Source organism: Stenella coeruleoalba (assembly GCF_951394435.1).
Source record: "Stenella coeruleoalba genome assembly, chromosome: 13".
Taxonomy (NCBI): domain Eukaryota; kingdom Metazoa; phylum Chordata; class Mammalia; order Artiodactyla; family Delphinidae; genus Stenella; species Stenella coeruleoalba.
The window spans coordinates 74617909-74640863 of record NC_137159.1 but is presented as its reverse complement, the minus strand read 5'-3'; the positions used below and the strand labels follow the sequence as shown (position 1 = coordinate 74640863).

General features: G+C 37.8%; 1 protein-coding gene across 2 annotated transcripts in view; it reads right to left on the bottom strand.

Moving 5' to 3' along the window:
* LDAH (lipid droplet associated hydrolase) overlaps positions 1-22955 on the bottom strand; it is a 94743-nt gene that overhangs the window by 12229 nt on the left and 59559 nt on the right. For both annotated transcript variants that reach the window (XM_079941668.1, XM_079941669.1), the window contains 2 exons: positions 15876-16110; positions 3188-3270 (listed from right to left, as the gene is read on the bottom strand). In XM_079941668.1, coding sequence (XP_079797794.1) covers positions 3188-3270; positions 15876-16110 — 318 coding nt within the window. The remainder of the gene's footprint in view (positions 1-3187; positions 3271-15875; positions 16111-22955) is intronic.

Below are 22955 nucleotides of genomic sequence, written 5' to 3'. Positions count from 1 at the left end.
GGCGCAGTGGTTGAGAGTCCACCTGCCGGTACAGGGGACATGAGTTCGTGCCCCGGTCCGGGAGGATCCCACGTGCCGCGGAGCGGCTGGGCCCGTGAGCCATGGCCGCTGAGCCTGCGCGTCCGGAGACTGTGCTCCGCAATGGGAGAGGCCACAACAGTGAGAGGCCCGCGTACCGCACAAGAAAAAAAAAAAGATGACAATGGAGCCAAGTCTTAAAGGACAGGTAGAATTTAGTCAGGTGAAGAAAGAACACAACCTATGATGCCACAGGCCCTACTATATTCTTTTGGAAACAACTGAGTCTGACATATTTGCTTCAAGAAAGGGAAATAACCTTATGTAGTGCTGCAGCAGTGTCTGACACTGTAAAGTCTCTAGACCTTGGAAAGAAGGAAGGGAGACAATCAGCTCCGGAGATTTTTCCGAGTTAAAAAGGCACATTTCCCTCAAGAAGATAAAAAGTTCTCTTCATGTGGAAATTCAGTGGTAAAAAATTTGAATTTAGAACCAAAGTCTGCTGATTATGATATAATAGTTTTTTAGAGGAGGAGAAAGAATCCAAAAGCCATGCACATGTGGTAGTAGAATGACTGTTTTTAGACTAAATCTCCTGTGGCTTCCTGACTGGATGGCACAAAGATACATTTTCCAGAACTGTTTTAAAAGTTGAATAATAGATATATTTAACGATTCTTGCAACGAAATGTGTGGCTCAAAACATCTTTACAATGGACAGTCCTGGAGAGGCACAAGGTTTCTGAATGCTTGTATTTGGGCAGAAATGAGACAGAGTATCCTTGACTAGAATATTTAAAGTAGGGATATGTCTAGTCTTGGGAACTGATTTTCAAGTCTGACTAATTATCAGGGTTGTTTGGAATGCAGGGGAAAATGCCCACTATTTTGCTAGAACTATGTGCCCTTTTAAGTTTCCTTACTTTCTCAAGCAGACTGAGACATATGTTGATTCAACTTTTACCAATATTAAATTACAGCATGTTTCCATTTTTTTTCATTACAGAAACAAAAAAATTGCAATAAACTTCTTGTCTTTCTATACCTCGTTTCACTTAGGAATTGGAATTGTATTATTCTAGTGGAGAGTTCAAACTTAGCTGGTAGAAAGGACATTCAATTAATCGCAGGTAGTTGTGCATCATTAAACTAAACAATGCCTTGCTTTCCCAAACTCCACAAGTACGTGTCATGTTATCTTAAAAACAAAATAAAACCATTCCCTGTAGTTGGAAAAGTTTAGTCCTGTGACCGTGTGTTAATATTAACCTTGAAATGCCTGCCATCTACCATTATACCCCCATATTTCTCCCACAAAAGTGTCAGTAAAGTACGGTCCTGACACAGTTACCATGAGCAGCCCTCTATCTGGGAATGATTACACTTGCATATGGATTTAACTTAGGACAGGAATAAGTTAGCACCTTCCTTTGACCTCCTTCTGAGCACAACATACAAACAGAATCCAGGAATGATGAGTACTTTACAGCAGCTGGCTTCCACAGGTGGTAAGACAGGCTTTGACACATGACGGGTCTAGTCATTCAGCAAGTGTGAATTTTGGAAATGAGCATCTGCCAGTCTTATTATTAACTGGGAACTGAGTTGTTTTTATGAACTTCCAGCCTTGAGAACTTAAGCACAGCTTTGAAACAAATTCACTTATAATTTAACTAAAAAATAAAATACTGTTTTTCTTGCATTTTCACATACGTCAATGAGTGGAAACAGTTGAAAGCCCTGGAAAGAGGGTCCTTATGAGGCCCCAACCTCCCCCATTCAGGTAATGAGGGTTTCCTCTGTCTTCAAAATTTCAATCTCTGGCCAACTGCTATTTTAGAAATATGATGACCACTATGGCCGTAAGACAAACACAGACTGGCACTTTCAAAAGTCCTCTCTGGGTGAAGCTACGATAGATCGATATTCTAAAAATATTGTTTTAAGAACATATATATTTCTTGCTTTAAGATAATTGTATTGGGAGGTTATAGAAATATGAATTAACACTATAGGCAAGTTTAAGTCAAATGTCTCAAAGTTTATGAAGAGATTCTAAACCCAGCAGGATATCTAAGATTTTACTTGCAGATTGTAGGTTCCTGGGCCCTGTAAGAGTTGGTCACTCAGTGGGGCTCGTTTCATTGCATCCAGCAGATGTCACGGTTCAGCACTGGACTGCAAAGCTCTATATTAGCACAGTCCAACAGAAATACAAAGGCACACTGGTAATTTAAAAACTTCTACTAACTGCATTTTAAAAAGTATAAAGGAACGAATGAAATTTCTTTTAATAATATATGTTATTTACCCCCACGTATCTAAAATATTATCATTTCAACAGGTAATCAATATAAAAATATTAATGAACTATTTTACTTATTTATTCGGTACTAAGTTTCTGAAATTCAATGTGTGTTTTACACTCATGGCACATCTCAATTCAGAGTAGCCACAAATAACCACATGTGGCTAGTGGTTACCGTGTTAGATGGTACAGCTCTATCCTATTCAGCTGTACAGACAGACAGCTGTATGGACAGACAGACAGATGATGCCATGGGAGTACCAGGGCCACCTTAATTCTAGGGTGCTTAGACATATTCTAAACCATGGCCCCTCACAGTTTCAGAAACTGTGCTTCCAAATACGCCTGTGTTAAGATTCTAGCACTTACAGCAGCAACTCAAAAATGCTAAATATTTCAATTGTTGCCTTTCTGCCCCTGCTTGTATAGAAAACTCGCCTTGGTGTCAGCTGGGCATTCCTACTCTAATGCATTGGAGAATAAGAGAGACGGGCTCACTGGATCATCAGATCATAGGCATGTTAGTTCTTTTCCAATGTTTCACTTATATTTTAATATAACTCATTTCTTCCATAAATATTATTGAGAGTCTTTTCAGTACAAAGCTCTAGAGAGAAGTATCGATCCTAAAAATAAACCCAACAAAAACAGGTGGCAAAACATATTTAAGTAACTATGTAGTCAGCTTTACTTACTTTCTATGCAACTTTCAAGGACTGCCTTAATGTTAACTAGAAGTAGAACTTGATCTGAAATTTACAAACCCATGAGGTCTTACAGAGTCTAACCAACTCTAGCCTTTCATCCTCAGTAAGTATTGCTGCCCATCTACTTACCTCCTTGTAGCACTAAAGTGATTACCTTAGATAAATGTTCCTTTATGGTTTCATTGTCTCTCTTCACCACCTCCATCATTTCTTGGCTCCCAAGGTAGGCAGCGTTAACTACATTAAAAAAAAAAAAAAGGCAAACAGATAAAATATATAGAACAAACACAAATGTCAAATTAATTGTAGTATATTCCTGTTTTACTCTTTTCTTTTGCCAAATGCTATGTGATGTGAGATATTAGTGAGGCCAAGAGAGGCATGTGAGTCAGCAACATGCACTGTCTCTGGAAACAAGAGCATGCCCTGTGGAAGAACCTCTCTCACCCTCACCTGGCTTTCTCAATAGCAACGTTAGCAGGATGATGGCCTAATGTCAGATACCACAGCAGATGTGTGTAATCATACCTGATCAAGGCATTTTTATGATTTAAGGATTAGAATCACAAATTTTGACAGATAAATCATGTATACCAGGGAAACCACACATAGTTATGAACATGAAACCATCTCGATAATTTTTTAAAAAGGACACAACTAAAAAGACTGTTTATTTTAAAACAGGTTTAAGTGATCTTTAGGAGTTGCTTATGAGGGTTAGTTCTATTATACTGACTGTGGAATGAGCAGAGTGACCCTCATTTTCGAGATGTCAAATAACTGAGAAAAAGGAAGAACGCCAGAGATAACATGAATTGATGTGATTTTCTGGTACTGCTACACAAATTTTCATTTGATTCTTTGTGCCTTGAATTCTACTTTGGTTGGTGTTATTATTGTTACTTTGCTTTCTTTTTGGCATCATCTGCCTATTTGTCTTTTATTTTTAATCTTTTGTCATATGTTATGTCTCTTGAAATCATAAGTAATTTCTTTAAAAACAAAATTTAAAGTCTCTCTCTCTTAAATAAAGGGACTTAACATACTCACGTATATTGATATGAAAGATATTTGGTCTGACTCCAGTCAGTAGGCAGAATAAAGTAAATAATAAAGTTCACAGCAGGAATTAATGAAATAGAGACCAGAAAAACAATTGAGAAACTAAATGGAACTAAAATTAAGTTCAATAACTGATAAATCTTTAGGCAGACTGATCAGGAAAAAAATGTGAGAAGACATAAAACATTACCAGTATCAGGAAAGAGAAATGACAACCCTTTATATAATACAGACATCAAAAGGATAATCAAGTAATTTTGTGGACAACTTTATGTCATGAAATTCAATAACTTAGATGAAACAGCCAGTCTGCCCAAAGACACAAATTTGAAGCTTACTTAACAATAAATAGATAACCTCAATCGTCTTATATCTATTAAAGAAATTAAATTTGTAATTTAAAGCCTCTGCACAAAGAAAACTCGAGGGCAAGATGAATTCATTGGTCCACTCTACCAAACATTTAAGGAAGAAATAATATTGATTTTAAATAAATTCTTCCACAAATGACTACACATATATAGGTATTTAATTTTTGACAAAGGTAGCATTTCAGAGCAGCAGAAAACAGGTGGTCTGTGGTAGGCAGAATTCCCAGATGACACAAATACTCCTTGCCCTTTACAATCCCTCCCTTCTGAGTGTGGGTGAAACCTGTGAGTATGATGACATATTACTCCCATGACTAGGTTATGTTATAAAGTTGAGACGACTTTAAGGGAGATTATCCCAGTGGACCTTCCCTGATCACACGAGTCCTTCAAATTTTGAGTTCTCTCTGGCTAGTGGCAGAAGAAGTCACAGATTCAAGGCACTAGAAGGATTAAATGCACCACTGTTGGTTTGAAAATGGAGCTCATGTGAAAAGGACCTGAAAGTGACTGACCTCCAGGAGCTGAGAGGGACCCCTGGCTGACAGCCAGCAGGAAAATGGGGACTGCAGTCAAAAAGCCACATGAACTGGATTCTGCCAACAACCTGAATGAGCTCAGAAGTGGATTGTGGGATATGCAGGGGTATAAAAGAGGCTTCTGAGATCCAGGCAATGGTGATCCTTGAGCTGGGAGGGAGTTATATGGGAGCCTGCTTTCTGATAATTCATGGAGGTAAACATTTACATCTTAAGCACTTTTCTGTAGTGTTATTCTTGAATTGGAAAAAATATAAACATTCAAAAAACTTGTAAGGAATCTTACATTTCTAAAAGTAAATTTTTCATCAGGGAATGTACCTCACCTCACCTTTATTCTTATTCTTGTTTTTCCTGGTAGTTTCCCATGTAAGTGTACTTTTTTGTTGTTTTTAGAAAGTAGAATACCAGTTTCATTTCTAGTAATTGCTCCAAGGAAGCAATTATCTTTTTCTTTCCTCCAAAATGCTCATAGGGCTTCCCTGGTGGCACAGTGGTTGAGAGTCCGCCTGCCGATGCAGGGGACACGGGTTCGTGCCCCGGTCCGGGAAGATCCCACATGCCGCGCAACGGCTGGGCCCGTGAGCCATGGCCGCTGAGCCTGTGCGTCCGGAGCCTGTGCTCCGCAACGGGAGAGGCCACAACAGTGAGAGGCCCACGTACCGCAAAAAAAAAAAAAAAAAAAAAAAAAAGCTCATAACACAGCACAGTGGCCAAAAACAATAATACTAAATAGAAGTGTAATTTCCTAAGGGGAAAACACATTTCTCCTGGCAATGACTATCAACAGCATTCCTGGAAACCTAGCAGAATTCAGTTTCAAGCACCACAGTGAAGGAAATATCTAGTAGCAGGAGTAATGGAAACAAAACACGAAGGGAAGAGAATGGTTTAGAAGAATGGTACTTATTTACTTTTATTTCCTTAAAAATCTAAATACAGGTGTAATAAAAACCTCACTGAGTCTAATGTTCTATTTTACTTGCTACCATCATCTTCTGAAATCTGCTTAGCGTTTAAAGATCACTACAGGACATCAACTCCCAGTGGAGTGGCTGAGGAACGAAATGAGTGAGGGCTAAAGTTGGAAGACCAATAAGACATTCATCTCCCAGGCTAAATGGTACCACTAAATTCTCCAAGTACACATAATCTACAATAGAAGGCTGCCTTCTGTTTAACTCAATCACCTATCTTGATGCCATTTTGTCTGTCTGGAAAATTCCCAACTGATCTTCAAGTCCAAATTCATTTGTCTTCTCCCTTACTTATCTAGATAGAACTAATTTCTCCTTTTCTTGGTACCATTCCTGACCTGTATCTGTATTTATAACAGTCGTAAGTGTGATATGTTAAAATTCTTCACATTTATCTCCCCTACCATGCTATATAAATATGTATATATATATATATAAATATAGCAGCAGCTATATTTCATTTATTGTTCTCTCCAGTGATTATGCAAGTGCTTGGTTCATGGCAGCTGTGAGTTAAGGGCTGTTAAATAAAATAAATGGGAAGGGACTCGGCCAGTGTTTTCCTTATTTGCGGGGGTAGGAGGGAAACAGGTCAGGAGGAAATACCTGCTGCCTTCCTTGAAGTGGTGCAAGAGCTGACATCACAAGAGAGGCCAGAACACTGCCATGGTAAGCCAAGCTGGCAGATACTCGTATAAAACTGGGACAAATCATTGCAGGCAAGAGTGGCAATCTAAGAGCTTCTGTTGAGACTGGCCCCAGACTAGGCCACATAAAGCACTGGCCATAGCAGTGAGGGAAAATGCAGAGGGAAGAAAAACCACAATGAATGATACAATAGGAGGTCTGGGGGAGATGTACGAACAGTTTTCTGAAGTAGAACTTGGGGGTTGGAAGCCAAGTTGCCCTGCTGTTTTGGTGGCATGTGATCCAATGCCATTAGCACAGTTTCACAGTAGAATGCCCCAGTTTGTTCAGTTTTGCCTTTATATTGGGGAGGGAGGATTGATGGTGCTGAAGCAAAGGGAATTACTTGAACTGGGCACAGTTTAATTAGGGCAGGTGAAATGTGGAGGTAGGAAATCTCCCATACATGGGTGTGTACACTGCAGTGTAAAATGTTATTGTTACTCCTGGTCTGTTCTGACCAAGATATTATTTCTAGTCACTTTAATATTCTTTAAAATGGCTGTTAGGTTCTGTATGTCCAAAGTATGCCATAAGGTTTAGAAGAAAAAAACCAGTCTCTTAAAAAAATGCTCCTTAAAAGATTTGCTGGATTAGAAAAAGGGTTTGGTATATTTACCTCCATGATGGGAGGGTGGCTGAGGACAGAAGCCACTAGGAAGCACACAAATAGAGGTAAACAGCAAAAAGTTTTCATTTAAATTCTCTTTAAAATAATAAGGGTACTACTAATAATCACGGGAACCAAGACAGGCTCTCCTGTGGATAGGTGCATCTAGACGTGCTTCCAAGAGGGTCTCCCATAAATAAACGGCGGACCCCAGTCTGAGGTGGTCTTGTCAGGGCTTGAGAAGCCCAAAGACATTCTGGAGGGGGCATGGATGTGGTGGACTTTAGTTATGGTGAAGAGGATGGAGTTAACTGTCTAGGTTACTAGTTAACTAGTATGGATGGAGTTACTAGCTAGGTGTTTGGTAGGTCCATGGAAGATGGGTAGGTAGGTAGGTCCAAGACCATCTTGAAGTAGGGATGTAGTAAATACTAGTACCTACCCAAAAGCCAATACAAACCCCCTCATTTCCTTGACTAGAGACATGGGAAAGTCAAAACATATGGCTTTTCCACATCCCTTATAGCTAGGGATATGGCCTAGTGTTGGCTACTAGAGGCAATGGAGAGGCAAGGTTCCTGGGGGAGGACCTCTCTTCCTACATAAGCCAAAGCCTCATCAGGAATAAGCCTCTGCTTTTGCCCCATTTTCCTTAATTCCATCTGAATGTCAGGCATGAGGCCTAGAGTAGAAGTCATCATGTGATCACGAGATGACGAGCATGAGGATAAATGTGCTGAGGACAGAGTGGAAATCCAGAAAGAACGCACATCGTTGATGGCACTGTTGAGATACTATTCATCTCTGGACTCTCCCCTTTATATTTCTTGGTGCATGAGAAAAATATCAATAGATCCCTATCTGTTTAGGCCACTGTAATTTAGTTTTCTGTTATCTGTAGCCAAATTCAGTCTTAGCTAATAAAAGCAAATAAAAATGGGGTCTCTCGATTTTCTGGGTGTTTTTGGTTAACAGGGGTTGATGTGGTTGTCAGCTTCCTATCAGATTCTGGTACTTGAGTAGGGGAGGAGGGTGGCATCAATCTTTATCTATACACTAGATCCTCCCTATAGGAGGGAAGAGGTAGGAGCTGACTGCAAAAAAGCCGTTCCAAGGATAGCCCCTCCTAGCACATCTTCTAACTGGTCCTGAGGCTGGCAAGATGTTACCAAATGTAGAGGAGTTAGGTGCGAGCCAAGCAGGGCTGCATGGTAGCAAAATTCTTGGGGCCGAGGACAGACTGTGAAACTGGATAGTCCTGGAGATGTGAGTATCCCACGCTCCAGCAGAGTTCTGTCCAGAGCTGCTCAGGCAAAGTTCAGGCTAGGCAATCAAGAAGCATAAACCAGGAGAGTTTGTCAGAAGTTAAGCAGGATTACACATGCTCAGAAACCCAGACGAAGTCTTACAAGGGCCAGTTCTTTGGTAGGTCTTTATTTTTTTCCCCGATCGTTTTCTACAGTTTCTATTTGTGCCAATTGTGGCTTTTAACAATGTAAAAACCAGATCTAAAAAAGTAATTCTCCCATTCTAAAATTTCTGCGTAATTTGGAGTAATGTTTACTATTCACATGTTCCTCCATAAGCCAAGACCTTCGTTATTATAACCATTGATTTAGTCTGCAAACAGATAGTCTTATCTATGTGATATTGAGTTCACCAAAGTGAAACACACAACTCAAGGTGTATGATTTTTTAAAAAATAATACAACTTTTAGAGTGGCAGATAATTTAAAGATATATATAAATTTCTATAGAAAAAAATAATAAAACCTTCACTGAGTCATTTACTTCTAAACCAGAGATGATATTCTAGTACTGTTATCTAATCACCTTTTGCCCTAAATCCTGATACTGACCACACACACACAAAATCTTTTCCTTCATTGCTGAATTTTAGGCTAAACTTCCATGAATAACTAAAGCTGAAGTTGGCTTTTATAAATGGATTTTCCTAAGCTACACACATAAATGAGAGAATAGGTAACATGGCAGTCTGGTTTTGTCTTATTCAAAATATTATTCTGGGATTAAGTCAAAAATATGCTGAGAAGAAATTTGTGATTTTTTAGTGAAGCTTATGTGTCAGTTCATTGAATAGTTCTGTTCATTTCATATCACTGTATATGTTTTTAAAAGTTATTTCCATATTTGATTAAGGAAAGGAAAGATTATGAAAGTGTCTTTTACAAGAATGTATGCAACAGAAGTAACGTAATCTACCAGGAATGCCCTTTGTCTGCACTATGTTTTTCTAGTTAGGTAACTGAAAGGAATTAAAACATCAATTTGGCCTAACAAAAAGACCCTAGAATATTTTTTAACATTAATTATCTTGACCTGTGATACTGCTAAGCTAAAATATATTTGCTTTTAGCTTTGATCAGAAAATCCAATTCAGCTGTCTCCCTCAAAAATTTATTTCTCATGAAACAGAAGAACATCTATTCTAAAGAAAATGTGTAGTAGCAAATATTCCAGATTTAAAATTAAAGAAAAAAACCATATATTTTCTTTAAAAATAACATTCAAAACAATCTAGTTATATCAATTGATCTAATGAACACTGTGGTAAAGTTTATAAAGTATCCTAATTGAATTAGGGCTCCTCTGTCCTGAATGCTGGATAGGAAAGGACGTTTCACTCAGTCTGCTGAAGAAGGCTAACACATAGCATCTCAGCCTATAAGAAGCACCATTTCTGCCAAAAGGACAACAGCATTTGAAATACTTGAATAATTTGGTTTCTTGAATTTTTCAGACCTTACTACGATAAAAAAATATGTGTATAAACTAAAGGATACAGAAAATCAGTTTCTATCCAGATAGGTCAGGATTTATTATCCACTACTTGGACTGGCAAACTTCCTCCATTTGTTTCCATAAGATTTCTGCTGAAGCACAGACATTACATAATGTGAAAACACCCCAAGTCCTCCTAAAAGTCAAACTGGTACGCTAAAGGTCATTGTCTGGATGACAGTCAAGCCACAGAGAAGCAGGTCTGGAGGAGGAAGGTCCGGACGGCATAGATTTGACCACTGAAAATGATCTCAGACCTGGTATTCCTTTCCCCTAATGACCCCTCTCTTTGTGTAACATGAAAATCATGTCACCAACTCAAGTGACTGGTTTGAGTATCAATTACCCTTCACCATTCATGGGATATAAGCTCGGGAGGAGCGCACTAATCATCCGCAAGGGCCAGGGTCTTATCTGATGAGTATCAGTCCCTCTCCGCAGGGGCCTTCTTGCATTTGTCACAAGCCAAGGGAACAGGAATCACTAGAGGCATGGCCAGGGCAAGCCTGGGTAAAGGCAGGTTCTGTGGTAGCTGTTGCAAGAGGAGGCAGGGGCGACACGGGACCCAAAGGGGAGAGGTATAAAGAGGCCGGCTAGGATGATTGCAATGCTTGCTTAAGGGTTAGCCTATGGTCACTACTAGGAGACTGAACTAAGTTCCCATGCAGAGAATAAACCAAGAACACAAAGCAGCAAGAAGACAGGTAATTCTTGCCTCCTTTCTCTTTACCCAAGGTTATACAGACAGGGTGGGTAATGGGGAAACAAAAGAGACTACTGAAGTACTAGTTACTTGGATATCAGAAAGGCAGATCCAGAAGGAAGAGAAGAGAAAATCAGAGAAGGAAAGGATGTCAGAAACATAAGGGCTGTGCTCCAAAAGTTTGTTTGCAAGTTGGTTGTTTGGAACAGAGATAAAGCAATGTGGCTGAGTGTTTAGTCTGGTCTAAAAGTCTATTTTGCACACAGTATAACTCTACTATGAGAAAGAAATCCCAGGGTTCCCCAAGCAACAATGCAGCTGGAAGGCTCTGGTTGCCTTGAGTCAGGGAGGGGACTGTGTCCTATGCCCAAACTGTCTTGCTCCTTGATGCCTGCACTTGCAGCTCCAGGAAGACTCAGTAAGAGGTCAATCACTGCAGCTGAAAGGAAGATTCCCTTCTCTCAAGTGCAGCCTATGGAGCCTACTTCTTCAAGAGGGTGTTTACAATTCTGTTGTAGAAAAATTGAAAAAAAATCTTTATATAAGTACCCATTTTAATGAAAAAACATTAAACACGTCATATGTCATATGTGATGTGTTACATAGTCACTAAATATATATAGAAAAACAAATAAAACTTTCTTATATCCCATGTGCTGATTTGGGTTTAGAAAATATTTCCCTATCTAATGCCTATCAGAAACCCAGATGTTTTGGGTGGAGTGTTCTATAAATGTCTATTAAATCCTGTTGGTTGATACTGTTGCTAATTTATGTATATCCTTGCTAATTTTTTCTGTTCTATTATTTGACTGATTGTTGAGAGAGGGGTGTTTAAGTGTCCACCTATAATTGTGCATTTGTCCATTACTCCTTTCAGGTCTATCAGTTTTTGCTTCATATATTTTGCCGCTCACTTGTTTCATGCATACACATTTAGAATTGCTATGACTCCTTGGTAAATTGAACCTTTCATTGTTATTATTATGTATTGTCACTCTATGTTCTTGGTAATTTTCTTTGCTATGAAGTTCACTTTATCTGATATTAATATAGTCATTACTAGTTCCTTTTGATTAATGTTTGCATGATGTATCTTTTCCCATTCTTTTACTTTCAGTCTACCTATACGATTATATTTTAACCAAGTTTTCTAAAGACAGTATATACTTAGGTTCTGTTTTTTAATCCACTTTGTCAATCTTTATCTTTTAATTGGTATATTTTGACCACTTACATTTAATGTAATTATTGGTATGTTAGAGCCTGTATGCCATTTTATTATCTGTTTTCTGATGGTTGTCTGTTTTCTATTTCTCTGTGTTCTTTCTCTGGCCTTCCTATATTTTTTAATAAATGTTTTAGAATTCTATTTTGATTTACCTATAGTGTTTTGGAGTATGTCTATTTTTATAGATTTTAAAGTGGTCATTCTAGATATTACATTAGATATGTAACTTAATACAGTTTACTGGTGTTGACATTTTACCAGTTCAAGTGAAGTACAGAAGTATATTACTTCCCTTTATGTTATTTTACCCTCCCCTATTTATAATATAATTGCCTTAAATACTTCTGTATACACTTAGATCATATCAATGTTATAATTTTTGCTTCAACTGTTAAACATAATTTAGAAATCTCAAGAGGAGAAGGAAAAATGTAATTACCCACATTTTTTCTTTCTGTTCTTTCCTTTCTAAACGTTTCAAGATTCCTTCTTTGATCATTTATTTTCAGTTTAGAGAACTTCCTATAGGTATTCTTTTAGGATAGGTCTGATAGTTACAAATTCCTTTAGTTTCCCTTCATTGGAGAGTGTCTTAATTTTCTCTTCCTTCCTGAAGCACATTTTTGCTGGATATAGAATTCTGTATTGATGGTTCTGTTCTATTTACACTTGAAATATATGCCATTTCTTTTGGCCTCTATAGATTCTGAAGAGAAAGTAGTTGTCACTCAAATAGATTTTCCTCTATAAATATGTATCATTTCTCTCTGGCTGCTTTCAAGATATTTTCCTTATTTTCGTTTTCAAATGTTTATGTGTCTTGGTGTGGATTTCTTTGGGTTTACTTATTTGGAGTTCATCTAGCTTCTTGAATTTTGTAGGTTTATGTCTTTTACCAAATTTGGGAAGTTCCTATTTTTATTGTTATATCTTTATGTTCCCTGGTTCTTTCCTCTGTCTGCTCCATTTTATTGTTGAGCTCAAACACTGAGTTTTTAATTTGGCTATTATATTTTTCAGTTCTAAATTTTCCATTCAGTTTTTCTTTAAATCTTCTCTTTCCTGAGACTTTTTTTTTTCATTTTTTCCAACATGTTTATTAATTGCTCATTGAAGTATTTTATAATGACTGCTTTAAAATCTTTGTCAGAAAATTCTAATATCTCTGTCATTTGGTATTGGCATTTATTATCTTCTTCCATTCAAATTGAGATTTTCTGGGTTTTTGGTATGACAAGTGATTTTTAACTAAAACAAGGACAATGGGATATTATGATACTCCTGATCTTATTTAAACTTTCTATTTTAGGTGGGGTTTTTTTGGTTTTTTTTCCCTGACACTTCTTCAGCAAGGGAAGTGGGGAAGGAGAAGTGCCACCTCACTACTGCCAGGTGAGGCAGAAATCCAGGTTCTCCATTTGGTTTCTATTGACAACCAAGGGGTGGAGGGGCTCCTCATTATTGCTGGGCATGGGTAGGAATTCTGACTCCCCACTAGGCTTCCATTATTACCATCCCAGCCAGGAGAGGCAGAATTGCCTTACTGCTTTTCCCATATGATCCCCACTGATCTCCTAGGAGTGGTGGTGGTAGTGGCCTCATTACTGCTGGGCAGTGGTGAAAGTCCTGCTTCTCCAACCAGCCTCTTCTGGACACCACGCTAGTGAGGAAGGAGAGGTGTGCCTCATTACTGTTGGGTGTGGGGTAAAGTCCAGGCCTCCCACTTGGCCTTTGCTGATTTGGGTAGGGATAAGGCCACGGTTTTTACTATGGTGCATGGCTAGATTAGGGCAGTCATTATCCAAAAGTTTCTTTTAGAAAGGCTGTCATTTTCCTGGTCCTCTGGCTACAGAGTGCAGGCTTTTTTCAGGGCTTTTTAAAAATCCACACCCATTGGTATTTCTGGGTCACTGGCTCCAAGTCTAGGATACATGTGGTAAAAAGAAAACCCAGGGAACTTACCACTGTGTTGCTCTGTGGGTCCCAAAGTCCCTACATAGTCTGCTTTCTTCTCCACCTTTCAGAGTCTTATATTTGTTTTACATATAATATGCAGGATTTTTAGCACTTAGTAGGAGAAACAGGGAGACGAATACATCTATTTCATCTTCCTGGAAGCAGAAGTCCTTGGAGGAAAATGGATTCCTTAACTAGAGAATGCTTTTTTAAAATCCTTTCTAAGGGTAAAAAGAAAAAGATTAAAGAAGGGGAAAAAAAAAACCTTGTAAACTGTAATGACTTATTGAAGTATACGTGGAGAAGTTTTATATATGTTTGCCAGAATTTCAAGTGATTTCCATTTGATCTCAATTTCCAAATGTGTCCAGTCTAACTCTTGATTGGATCAATGATTGAGAACCAGAGAGGGGAAGGGACTAAATTGAGGCCGCAGAGGGAGTCTGAGGCAAAACCAAAATGAGAGTTGAGGGTTTCTGACTTGTAGTCAGTGCCATTTTCACTTACTAGGCCATTTCTTTCTCTTCTATGAGGGAAAAATAAGGGGCTGAACCAGAAGGTCTTCAAGGGACATCTCCAACTTCAACGTTTCGTGATTTTTATGACTGTCCTGAGCCTTGCTTCCCTACTCCCTATCTCATCTTCTGCTGCTACTATGCTAAGCCTATAACAAAGAATGAGAGTTGGGGAGAGCATAAAAATCCACAAATACAGAAAATATATTGAACTTTGTATTTGTGATGACTGCTGCTTGCTACACATTTAGAAAAACACCTCCCATACAATCTGTAGCTGTACAATTCTAAAGGCAGGGCTGTGACTTGCTTCTGGATTCACTGTGCACATGATCTCATGGCACTCGACGTAGGTGAGCATGGTAAACTTTACTCAGGAGTCCTGCTTTTATGACTGAAAGGAGCAAAGAGACAATAATAGCAGCAGCTATGGTAAAAGGAAGTTTAACACAGTGGCATATTGCTGGAGTTTGAACACTACCCACTAGTTGTGTGACTTCGGGCAAATCACGTAACTTCTCTGAACCTCAGTATCTTTATCTGTAAAATGGGGACAATAATAATACCTAAACCTTATTAGTTCTTCTGAGGACTACAGGTTAAAGCTTAGAAGAGCAGCTATTAGCTGCTGCTGCTGCAACTGTTGTTATATCATTCATTGGAGGCTTATTATAAATAAAATACTAGATAGACACTTTGCATATATTATCACATTTAATCCTATAATAATCTTTTGAGGTATGGGATATTATTATCCCATTTTATGGATTAAGAAAGTAGCATATTTTATTATTAAAATCATTTGTAAATATATAAATTAGTATTAACTAAACAGATAAATTACATTTAAAAACAGCATTTGAAGCCAAGAAGTAAAGTAGCAAAAACATTCCCTGGCACATTCAGAAACCATAATCAGTAACGCATCCAGTGTTACACTACCATGACTATTATTTATTATTAGTTTTATAACTCAAACTTCTCCAAAAACTTTTAAAGAGCAAAGTAAAATCATAGCCTGTTCACTCTATGGGAATATTAGGCCTGATTTCCTTGGGCTGATTTTTGCGAAGTTCACACACTGAGCTTAACAGGGCACACCCTGGATTCCTGTAAGGACTCCATATATACTCGATACAGAAGAATTCTTTCTTATCATCCTGTAGCTAGAGTGGAGAATCAGAAGGATAAGGTTTAAAATTAAAGCTTGATGAGGCTTTTCTGTCATTTAGAATACCCCCCACTATTTTCTTTTTATTTCTAGTTTTAAACTTTTGGGAGAAAAATACAATAAATCATTCCTTGCTTGATACTCATCCACTGTCTGAGATTATTCTCTTAACACTTTCTGATACAAGAATAAACATATACATTTTAAAATGTGCTTACTGAGGCAGAACGGTTCCAACATATTCAGAAACGAAAATTCGCTCTGTAGGTTCATCCTTCGAAGGAGCATTCTGATCACCAAGGATTTGATTTTCTCAGGCCACGGTTTAAGTAGTAGGTAGCCAGGAACATAGAAAGCATATCGAAACCAGCACAAAAGTGGAGTGGCGAGCTTGCCTCTGGGTGACTCAGACATTCGCTCAATTGTTGGAAAGAGTAGAAAAGAGCGAATTACCTACAATAAAAAAAAAAAAACACACTTTGATGAGAAGTTTTCTTAATGGATAAGTCATTGCTTTATTGTTTCTTCTATATAGTATCTACAAAGGACTGGGTTTTATAATATGGCTAACAATCTATTCAGACTGAGAAGAAGTACCACCCACTGCCTTCTCAGCCCTCAACCAACCTGGGTAGGATATAAGGATGTCCCTTAAGTTGCTGGGGTTAATTTTCAGGGTGAGGAGGAAATCAGATTCCTAGATAAGTTATTGATTGTGACGGCAACTCACAATCCCTTTGAAGGATTGCTGAAAGTAGAAAGGAATGTACCATTTCAGTAGTTATACCAACTTGACTGACTAATGATGTCAAAAGAGAATAAAGCTACATAAAAGACTCCATTTCTAGTCAGAATTTCTTTTATTGATTATATTTGGAGATAGTTCACTTTTGAAAAGCTCCTCTATTCCTTAATCTTACCAGCCAAAGAAAATCTTTCATAGGACCAAATATATTTTTAGCAACTGATTCAACCTCAATAAAGTGTAGGCCAGGGACAAAGGAAGCTGGGAATTTCTACCTATGTGGGAAAATGTTTAAGGACAAAATATCATTTCAACTCAATTCATCAGAATATCATGAAATATATTTTAATAATACACCAGATGAAAAGAGCATTGCTAAAACATTTAAAATTTACCATTATTTACCATATTAATATTAAAAAATTAATATATAAAAATAATTTATATGGGGATCAGAAAAGTCAAAATAGTTAAGTATAATCCGTATTAATAATAGGATAACATAAATGGAACAGCTCATCAATGTTAACAGATTGTAGAACAGGAAATGAGAATGGACTTTAAAAAAAACCTTTTTTTTTTACTTTAAAAAAAACTTTAAAAAACTTTTTTTACTTTTTAAATTGTTTTAAATTGTTAAGTATAACATACAGAAAAGCATATGAAACATAAATGTTCAATTTAACAAATAATTTATAAAATGAACAGCTGTGTGGGTCAAGAAAGAAGACATTGCCAGCATGGCATCTTCCCATCACAACCCCTTCCTCTGCTCACATCTTAGGTAATCTCTATACTGATTTTCTTACTTTTCTTTATATCAATTCCTTAATTGATTATCATTCCTTAATACTATAATCACTTCCTTATTTTGCTTTATATTGATGCTTATCATGCTGCTATAGACTGAACTGTGTCACCCCCAAATTGATATGACGAAGCCCTAACTCCCAAGGTAACTGCATGTAGAGAGAGGTAATTCCGGTTATATAAGGTCATAAGAGTGGGGCCCTAATGGATAGGATTAGTATCCTTATAAGGACAGACACCTGAGAGCTTACTCTCATCCCAAGAACACACAGAGAAGAGGTCTGGCGAACACACAGACAGAAGGTGGCCATCTACAAGCTAGGAAGAAGTTTCACTGGAAACTGACCATGCTGGCATGCTGATCTTGGACTTCCAATCTCCAGAACTATGAGAAAATACATGTCAGTTGTTTAAGCCACCCAGTCTATGGCATTTTGTTATGGCAGTTCGAGCAGACTAATACCTATCCCTTAATATCATAGTTAATTTTTGTCTGTTAATGAACTTTATATAAACGTAATCATGCAGTATGTTTCTGTATTTTACTTGCTTCACTCAACATTGTTTATAACATCCAACCATGCTGATACACGTAGCAATAGCTCACTATCTTTGCTATACAGTTTTCCACTGTAAGAACATAACACAATTTATTTTACTGACAGATATTTGTGTTGTTATTACAAATATGCTGTTATAATATTTTTACACACATCTCTTGTGCATGTATTTCTGTTGACTATATCACCTCGAAGTAGAAATATGGGGTCATATGGTTGCACACGTGCAGCTTTAATAGGTAGTTCCAATTTTTTTTAAATTTTATTTTATTTATTATTTTATACAGCAGGTTCTTATTAGTTATCCATTTTATACATATTAGTGTATATATGTCAATCCCAATTTCCCCAATAGTTTTTCAAAGTACTTATACCAATTTACATACAGAAAAGCATATAAAACATACATGAGGGTTCATATTGTTACATTTCCTCACATTTGGTACTGGCAAACTTTGTAATTATAATTGTAATTGACTGACCTGGTGTTTAGAGGTATTTCATTGTGGCTCTAATTTGTGTTTCTCTGATGACTGATAAGGCTTTTATATGCTTTCTGGACATTTTCTATATATCCTTTGCAAATGTCTTATTTAAGTCTCACATTTTTCTATTAGACTGTCTTATTTTTTATTGATTTGTAGAAGTTGCTTTTTATTTTAGATACCAGTCCTTTGTCATGTTGCAGTTCTTGGCTTGCCTGTTCAACCCTTATTCTTTTTTTTTTTCTTAATGGAGATAAGTTCTTAAGTTTGATGCAGTTGAATTTAAGTCTTTTCTCTTACAGTTATTGTTCTTTGTCTGTGGTTTAAGAAATTCTAGAAGATATTTTTTCATGCTACCTCTTATCTGTTCTACAATGTGGATTTAAGCCTTGGGCTGTGTTTAACTTCAGCTGTGAGTCTGTTCCTTTGATTTCAGGCACCAGTGATTTGCCACTTCCCTTATGTATTTACATTCTTCCTCCTGGATGAACTTGATGCACTTTTCCTGGTAGGCCCCGACAGTAAAGGTGGGGTTTTGTGGACTCAGTCTCTTTTTTACCTTCCACTGTTGACAGTCCTTTTTCATAGTAACCTATTTGATGGCACTGACCAAATGTTAAAGTTGATCAGGTAACACCTGTCATTGTGCCTTCATGTCTGTCTCCCTAATAGAGAACAGGGATTTGAGGGTGAAAACTGTGGAGGACTCTTCTTTCTAATCATGGTATCTTCTTGTTCTTCCTTGGTCGTATCTATCAGCTAAGTGCTTAGCCATTTCCTGCAGACCTTTCCTTTTCTCTCAACAATATCTGAGATATTTTAGTTGTTTATTTTTGGTCACAGTAATTGGATCTCTACTAGATCTCCTCCTCTGTCACATAAGTAGGGTACTGTTCCCCGTGGCCTTGGTGTTCTCTGGGAGCAGGGAGGCACAGCCTTTTCAGATGATTTTAAAATGCTGGGTCAGTAACAACACACGGCAAAGTGCTCATAATGTGCTTTTTGAGTGAACGCTGAGTTTCACCCAGAAGGTGGGAGTTTCTGCCACCTTGGCATCTTCTCAAGCACAAAGCAGAGGAGATGCTGCATGGACTGTGCTTAATAAAGGCCTTTGGGGCCTTTATGGGGCATTCATGGGCACTTGTGATGCAGATCTGTGGGCTCCAGAATGTCAGGGATGATCCAGAATCTTCCAGTCAGAGCCAGCTGCCTGCATTACAATGGGTTTATACAAAGGTTATATATAAAGATTCACACAAAGGTTACAGGATCTCTGGGAAGTCTGACTGGACAAGAAAAGTCAGTTAAAGGAATCATTCTCCCTGGATGCCAATTTCAGTGTGAACTCTAACTCAATGCATTTGTCTTGGTTTTTTTTTTTAACTTTTATTTTATTTTTGGCTGCGTTGGGTCTTCGTTGCTGAGCACGGGCTTTCTCTAGTTGCAGTGAGAGGGGGTTACTCTTTGTTGTAATGCGTGGGCTTCTCATCGCGGTGGCTTCTCTTGTTGCGAAGCATGGGCTCTAGGCACGTGGGCTTCACTAGTTGCAGCATGGGGGCTCAGTAGTTGTGGCAGGCAGGCCCTAGAGCACGCAGGCTTCAGTACTTGTGGCTCATGGGCTCTAGAGCACAGGCTCAGTGGTTTTGATGCACGGGCTTAGTTGCTCCGTGGCACATGGGATCTTCCCGGACCAGGGATCGAACCCACGTCCCCTGCATTGGCAGGTGGATTCTTAACCACTGCACCACCAGGGAAGTCCCTAACTCAATGCATTTGAACACAAACACAGGAGGAATGAAATCAGCTTCGGGATCCTGGGACATTTGATACTTGGTCACCTTCTTCTTCCCCTTCTAGCATAACACAGGGACACAGCATTCCTGATTCATCAGTGATGCCTATGGTGTTGAGGACACAGGATAAGCAGAGTATGTAGCGTGAGCATCCTAACTGTAGTTACCTTCAGTCTTGGGAAGCATAAGTAAAGAACCTGATCGCTTCCTGATGTCTCCAGGGTTCTTGAACAGGTCTCTGTATTCTCGTATTCCATATACAGTGGGTATGCTACTGCTTCACCTTTGCCTTTTCTGTCCAAAGATATTCTTCAGGACTGCTCCCAATGGCTCAAAGTCAAATAGGGCTGCTGTCTCTCTTAGAGATATGGAATATACCCTTCAGACTGGCAAAAAATAAGAAATCTAACAATACCAAGTACTAATGATGTGGATCAGCAAGAACTCTTAAACAATATGGCATTAATTATTAGCCTTTCTTCTTCTGTTTTCGAAAGTATGATCCCTTTGGTGGGTGTCTGGAGCTCACACAGAAAGTAAATTTTATCTTATCATCTAATGTTAGCAGTTTAATCCAGGGATCTGGCATTTCACTTGGATACCAAACAGCACGCTTTAAGACTCTGAAGGGTAGAAACAATAAAAAATCTTTCAGCAACTGGAGTGGTACTACAATTAACCACTGACTTTTATACCTTCAAATTCAGATTTCTTCCCCTATCTCTTGACGTAATTCTAATATCATGAGTCCTTTAACTCCTGTAAGTGCTACCAATGTTCTATTGGACTTAAGTCTTGAGAGATTTCAAACAGGGGTGGATTTGTATAAAGCAATCTTTGGTATTGAGAGAGGCAGGGTTTCTCACTGCCCTGCTGAGGCCTCCCAGCTGAAGGGCTAAGAAGGAGCTCCCTTCCCCACCCCACAGGAAGAGTTCTCCCTCGATGCTGAAGAGCAGGTTTCTTGTTAGCAGCTGCAGTGGCAGCAAAGACAATGATGAAGAAACTGAGTTCCCAGCCTCAGCTGGGCTCTCGTTTGTCACTCCCACCTGGAGCTATAGGAACACGAAAGCCAGGTTGGCCGCAGTTCACAGTCACTGCAGGCTCCTTGGCAGCCAATGTTCTTCAATAATATCTCTAAAAGCTCGACGGCTTAGTCTTTCACTTTTTGGTTCATAATCTACCTGAAACTGATTTTTATGTCTGGTGTGAAATATGGGTCTAATTTCATTTTTTTCCATATGGAAACTCAACTGTTCCAGCACTATTAACTGCAAAGACTGCCCTTCTGCAGTGACATTTCTGTTGTAAATCCTGTGTATATGTGAACAGGTCCTTTCCAGGGTTCTATAATCTGTCCTACTGGCCTACTCTTCTAACTCTGTGCCACGAGCACACATCTTATTTACTAAAGCTTTATATTTTGGTATTTGGTAGAGTTACTTAAACCCCATTTTCTTGTTCTTCTAAAATGCCTTGAGTATTTTTGGCTCTCTGCATTGGATACGGATATGAGTTTTAAATGGATAAAACCCATATATGGATACTGAGTTTTATAAAATACCTTTTCTGTCCCTATTGAAATGATCGTATGATTTTTCTCCTTTCATTTATTAATGTGGTAAACTATCAATTGATTTTCTAATGTGAAACTAACTTTCTATTTTTGGGATAGACCCACCTGGGTCATGATACATCCTTCTCATGTTACTATATTACTATATTTGGTTTCCTAATACCTTGTGTAGGACTTTTGCATGTTGATAAGTAAGCCTGGCCTATAATTTGCTTTTCTTATATTATTTATTCCAGGTTTGCATATAAGGTTTTGTTAGTTTGAGAAAACAGAGTTGGAGACTATGGTTTCCTTTCCCATTATTCAGAGGATTTTGTAATATAACAGAATGATTTATTCTCTGAATATTTGATAGAACTCACCAGTGAAGCCTAAAGTTTGTTTGTTTTATTTTGTTTTGATTTTGCCACACCACACAGCTTATGGGGTCTTAGTTCCCTGACCAGGGATTGAACCCAGGCCACGGCAGTGACAGCGCCGAGTCCTAACCACTGGACCACCAAGGGAAATCTCTAGAGTTTTATTTTTAGAAAGATTTGACTATTGATTGATTCAATTTCTTTAAAGGCTTAGGACCATTCAGGCTTTCTATTTCTCCTTGAGAATCTGTTTTGATGTTATCTTTTTCTCGGGATTTATCCATTTCATTTAAACTTCTATATTTATTGATATGAAGTTATTTATAATATCGTGCTATTATACTTCAATCTCTGGACCACGAGTAGTGATATTACCTCTTTTATTCTGTTATTGACTATTAGTACCTGATAGAGTAAACCTTTTATAATTATGAAGGAACTCTCTTCATCTCTAGTAATGTTTTTCCCTTAGGGCTTATTTTGTTTAATGTTAACACAGCTATACCAGCTTTCTTTTGGTTAGAATTTGCAAGATATACCCTTCCCACCCTTCTACTGTCTACCTTTCTATAGCCTTATATTTAGAAGATAGTTGGATTATTATCTCTATCTAATCTGACAGTCTATGTCTTTTAACTAACATGACTAATACGTTTACTACATTTTCACTTAAAAAATACCAATATTTTGGAGTTAAATCTAAAATCTTACTTTGTGCTTTCTAGTTTTTGTATCTCCTTACCCCATTTTTTCTTCTTTCTTACCATGTTTTGCATGAGAAAGATATAAGTAATAAAAACATAAGTGACAGTAAATACTAAATAAAGAATTGAGTAAATGATATAACAATGAATAAAATGTGTATGTTAGTAAGTCACAATAAATGATTAATAATTTTAAAATAATTATATGACAATCTAAGGAATGAATAATTATAAAAATAAAATAATAATAAGTAATTAAGAGATGTATA